At 43.6% G+C, this 5,545-nt stretch overlaps 1 protein-coding gene across 1 annotated transcript; it reads right to left on the minus strand.

The window, feature by feature from the left end:
• Positions 1-4,426, minus strand: rnf214 (ring finger protein 214). The gene is made up of 6 exons (XM_073466227.1): positions 4,068-4,426; positions 2,389-2,618; positions 2,171-2,304; positions 1,428-1,656; positions 1,125-1,334; positions 1-988 (listed from the first exon to the last, which is right to left on the minus strand). The coding sequence occupies exons 1-6, from the start codon at positions 4,186-4,188 to the stop codon at positions 167-169; spliced, it is 1,746 nt and encodes a 581-aa protein (XP_073322328.1). The 5' UTR covers positions 4,189-4,426; the 3' UTR covers positions 1-166.
• Positions 4,427-5,545: the final 1,119 nt, after the last annotated feature.

Genomic DNA, 5,545 nt, shown 5'->3' on the forward strand with positions numbered 1-5,545 from the left:
ATTACTTTTCTTCAGTGACCTTTATTATAGGTTGAATTTTACAAAAAAAATATCTATTGCAAAACCACATCTGTTGCAAACAAAGACATTCATTATTTAACATAAGGAAGAAACTTTTGGAAAGGCACAGAGTCGTGGCTGAAACTTCACCACCTGGTTTTGTCCGTCACTTCGCCGGGCAGAAGGGACAGGAGTTGTTCTTGCTGGACTGCAGCCACGTTCTGATGCAGTCTTTGTGGATGGTGTGGGAGCAGCTCAGTGGGTGGCGGCTCTCTGGATCCACGTGGTTTTGGCACATCAGGCAGAGTTTACGGGCCCCGAAAGCCTGCCCTCCACCTGCTGCTGCTGCTGCTCTCTGCGGGGGAGGTGTCGGCCTCTGGATGGGGCCAGGGGGCACGGGGCGGCTGATGGGCCCCGGGGCTGATCTCTCGCTCTGTGCCAGCTTAAAGCCGACCTGCTCGATGACTTCTTCCATGGACATGCCTGCGAGGGTACCACGTGAGCTCTTCACCTGCTGGAGCAGTGACATCAGCTGAGCCCTGTTGCATTGTGGGTACCGAGCCCCGAGCTTTTCCAGAACCTTGTCTAGTTTGCCGGCAGGGGCGGATGTGGCGGCAGCAGCAGCAGCGGGGGGAGGCGGAGATGGAACTACAGGGTGGATGGGCTGAACAGGAGGGGATGGGGAGAGACTGGGAGGTGGAGTGACCCTCAGTGGAGCTCTGATGTGGGGCTGGAATTGAGGTTGAGGCAGGTGGGCAGACTGTACGTACGGAGAATGGGGCTGGGGTGCGAGGGGGAGTTGGAAATGGTGGTGGGGTGGTGGGTGGTGGTAGCGGTGACGGAACTGTGGATGGTGAGGAGGCTGGAACTGTTGCTGGTACGTCAAGTGTGGGTGTCTCGGGAGATGGAGGGGTCGGTTCCCTGGGTGTGGAGGAGGAGGCATGAACCGAGGCAGAGACTGCATGATCTGACTGAATCTCAGGTCAGCCTGTGGGAGAAAACAAGCTTAGTTAAAGATGAGTTGAAGTTAAATAAGTTAAGTCCCTTGAGTCATGACATTCCTTCCAAAAAGGTTCCCTTAAGTAGCTTCAGCTTGAAAAATGATATATTTTTGGGGGTCTTACCATGGGGACCTGCGGCAGAGTCGGCACGTTGATCCTGGGGAGGGACTCTAACTCACGACCCTGCTGGAGCTGCTGCAGAACCTCCTGGAAACGGCTCTGGAGCTCGGCCTTGCTCCTCCGGACCACACCTTCCTTCTTCTCCCACTTCTGCCTCTCATGATGGTACTGCTGCGGAAACTCCACCCTGAGGGCGTTGAGGTACTGCCCCACCTGGGACGGGTAACCACAAATATTTTTAGGTTTACATATAAATTCTCATAGTTGCAGTCACTAAACCATGATCTATTGTTCTGATGTCTGTACCTCTCTCAGCCAGGCCTCGATGTGAGCCATGGCGACGTCTCTCTGCTTTTCCACAGCAGCGATCTCATCCTGTAAGGCCACCAGCTCGGCCTCCTGCGCCTCCTTCCTCACTCGCTCCATCTCCTGCCTCAGCTCGTCCAGCTCCTCCTGCCACCTCCGCTGCTCCTCGCTCTGCTCCTCCGTGAGAGCTGTTAGCTTCCTCTCACTCTCCTCCAGCTCCTTGGCCAGCCTTCGAGGGGGGAGGAAAGATGAAGAGAAGCGTGAGGCTGTGGACTGTATTTCGTTTTTAGATTTCACATTGTTATCTTCCCTCTCTCTATTTCAATCTCCTAATAATCGTGTTTACTTACTTATATAGCTGCAATGATTAGTTGATCAATTAATTAGTTGATCAACAGGTGAGAGGAAGGTGAGAAAATGTAAAGTACACAGAGGTGATGTTAGCTTATAGCCACCTACGGCTAACTTGTTGCGCGATATATTTTTTAAAAATGGTCTGGATATATATTTATTTTTCAGCTGATCCACTTCAATTATCTGATTTTATATTGGCTGTAAATGACTTGATCTAAATATACGCTGGTTTCAATTGCAGTCAACCCAATTGTTAAAAGTTTTGGGTCAACAGCAGCCAAATGTTTCAAAGGTTACACAAAAATACGCAGCTGAACTTCAAAAGATAATATTTGAACACCTTGTCTAGTCTTTTCATTCATTTATTTCCACCTTGTTTTCTTTTTTACCTGTTTTTGTCCTCCTCTGCTCTGTTCTTCTCTGCGGTCATTTCCTGTTTCTTGGCTAAGAAGTTCTTCCTGGTGGCCTTGGAGTTGTTCAGCTGCAATTTAACTCGCAGGGACTCCAGTTTCTCCATAAGAGCCTGAAAACACAGACACAGTTTCATAATAATACACACCTCTGTTTAGGACCACAGCACATTTAACAGTGAGTTTGTGTGTCTCACCTGGTGCTGGCGGGTGGCCTCCTCCTTCTTCTTCTGCCATTGTTGTTTGTCTTTTTCGTGCGCCACCTCCTCATCCTCCTGCTTCCTTGTCAGACTGTCGTACTGCTCCGTCAGGCTGGAGCTGTACTCCAACATGGCCGCCAGCTCTCTCTCCCAGTCCGGGTCCGTGTTGACGCCCAACTCTTCTGTCATGTTGTCCGTCTGCACGGCCTGCACCCTCTGCAGCAGGTCTGGGGAAGGAAAGAAGGAAAGGAAACAAAACCAGGAAATTAGAGGGAACTAAATTAGAAAACATTATAATGATGCCAAGGCTGATTGGAGACAAAAACAGGTTTCATCACATAATTCAATTTGTTAGTGAGATGATCATGTTATTGTCTGATTGGTCACGTACTGTCTCCCAGAAAGCATGTTTTTAAGTTTCTCCCCTCTTGCGTGAGAAATCATTTGCTCTTTCATGCCTCCCTTATGATGGGGACGATGGCAATGTTGTTTTATCTAGAGGTAGACTGATAATCGGCCCTGGGTGATTATCGGGGCTGATATTCAGCATTTTCCGATTATCAGTATCTGTGATTTTTCTGTGAGATTGCAGATAAAATAAACGGATTCAAAAATGTGCTACTTTGGCTCTGTCGCAAATTCCTCTCACACAATGTCCCACGAACAACATCTGCTTGGTAAAACATCACAATTAATAAATAATCTGAATCTGCAAAGTAACTAGTAACTAAATTTATCAAATAAATGCAGTGTGGAGGAAGTATAAAGTAGCAGAAAATGGTTATACTCAAGTGACGTACCTCACTAAACTGTACTTAGGTTTATTTTATCACTGGTTGTTTGACATTTTGACACAAAGAGTCGAATATGAATATCGGTCCCACATTTCCTGGATTTCTAATAATCGGTATGAAAAAGCGCCCATATCAGTCGACCCCTAGTTTTAACCACTGATGACTGAGTGTGATAATGTCCCTTAATGTATATTTTTATGTGACCTTGCATGATGAGTTTAAGCATTTATTTTCCATATTTTTGATTGTAATTCTATGTTAGATTATTTTTATCAATGCACAAAAGCAGACAAGCAGTAATTGGTGCAGCTAACTTTATATTATTTCAGACTTTGCATAGATGGAAATACACTGACTTCAATATTAGTACAGTAATTGATAGCTTTGTTAACTTTGTTTCAGCTAATTATTTACCTTATTTACCTTTAAATGGGCACTATTTAGTTTTGGAGAAGAAAATCAAAATCAAACATCAAAAAATCAAAATCAAACGAGATTTTTCATAGTTACACTATTAATAAGGTAATAATACGAACTCATAAATATTGATCTTTTCCACAACTGAATAAACAAGCGGTCCCAGAACACTGTTTGAAGCTAGAAAGGTGGCAGGGTCCGCCACATATAAACAAACAGTATGAAATTGTGTTGTCCTTTAAGGTCAATTTGTTTATTCGGATTATTCAGTCATAAAAAAAACAAAGAGTTTGTTTATTTAGTTTGTTTAAGCATAAAAAAAATCAGTCAATGAAGATCTCAAACTTTCTTCCCTAAAACTACAGAATGCACCTTTAATGACAAGAACGTGGCTAATTAGATCTCGTTGCTTGATGTAATGTTTAAATCTGCTGTTGTCAAACATCATGTGAACTTCACAGTTACCTTCCACTGTCATGTTTGCTAGCGCTAGCTCCAGGTCCTCCTCCTCCTCCGGTGTTACATACTGGACTTCGTGCTCGTCTTCTGAGGCCATGATGCTCGCTGTTCCTCCGCTAGCGTCCATGCTAACGGAAGCGCAAACATAAACATGAAACTAAACCCTGCTAAGTTGGGTTGTCGGAACACCGGTCCGAGCTGTCAGTACACAGCGTGTTAGCTACACAGCTCGTTGGTACGACAGCAGTGACTCTCTCAGCATATGAACCGTAATTTCAGATAAAAGTGTACCTACGTTTAGTTAGCGATATTAAACTCCAGTTTTACAGTTGCCGCCAGCTGTGATTCGCTTACTACGCGGAAGTGATTGTGTGTCACACAAAATGCGCCCGTCTGAAACGCCGAAACGGCACAAAGATCGTCTATGGCAACTTTTTTTTTTGTAATCAAAAACTTTATTGAACATTGTCGAGTAAAGGAAACGTCAACCGAGCACTCAATAAGATTTCAATTACAGATAAAAGTACAAGTAAAACAGTATTGTTGGAGCCATTTGTTTGTTGTTAGCTTTTTTTGGTAATGATTTTTTGTTTAATTATTCAAGATGTTTGCCTTATGAAGATCTCTTATCTTAACTCAGTATGATATGCTCAGATCAATACAAATCGATAGCATATCTTTTGCTAGCTATTTTTATAATTTAATTATTTCCTTGTTTTGCATGTTTAGCTTTGTCTAGTTAGTATTTTGTTTTGTTTTTGTTTTGTTTGGGAATTTGGGTGACACTGTGGGCCCCCTGGGTTATATAGGTAGAAGGATAGGTGTAGAACCATGATGCACCTGGGTGGGCCTATGTTTTTTAAAGTTTATTTAATTTTTTTACCAGAGTAGGAGCGGGATGCAGGACTCCTGTATTCTTTGTATTCTAGCTTAAAATGTATTAGAGCACAAAGTACAATATTTCCCTCTGAAATGTAGGAGCTTAATATGAAAATACTATAATATGATAATACAAGTCCTTCAAAATTGTACTGAAATAGGCATAAAGTACTTGAGTACATGTTGTGTCCAGGGATGCACATAAATCTTCCACATCAAGTGAGAACAGTTTTGAAGTTGGGAACACTATTAGCTCTTCTTGATTTGTGGATTGGATATTTCCCAAACAAAGAAGTTGAGACCGTCATCTTTTATTTTTCTTCTGTTTTTAGAATAAGCAGATAAACACAAAATCATAGTATCTACAAAATAAATGCGTTTACTGACTGAAAATGAACAGATCAGCATCACTGTTACTGCTCTAGCTCCATGTGTGAGCCCCAATCAGAGAGCGGAGATGTTTAGGTACCGTCAAACTAGCGCTACGACGAAAGAGCGACAGAGTGAGACCTCTTCTCTTTTCCTTCCTCGCTGGCTCCCATCAGGAGTCAGTCCAGTAAGTCACATGACGGAGCTGGGAATACCTCCTGACTCCCCGCTCCTCC

The sequence above is a fragment of the Pagrus major genome, chromosome 5, assembly GCF_040436345.1.
Source record: "Pagrus major chromosome 5, Pma_NU_1.0".
Lineage (NCBI taxonomy): Eukaryota > Metazoa > Chordata > Actinopteri > Spariformes > Sparidae > Pagrus > Pagrus major.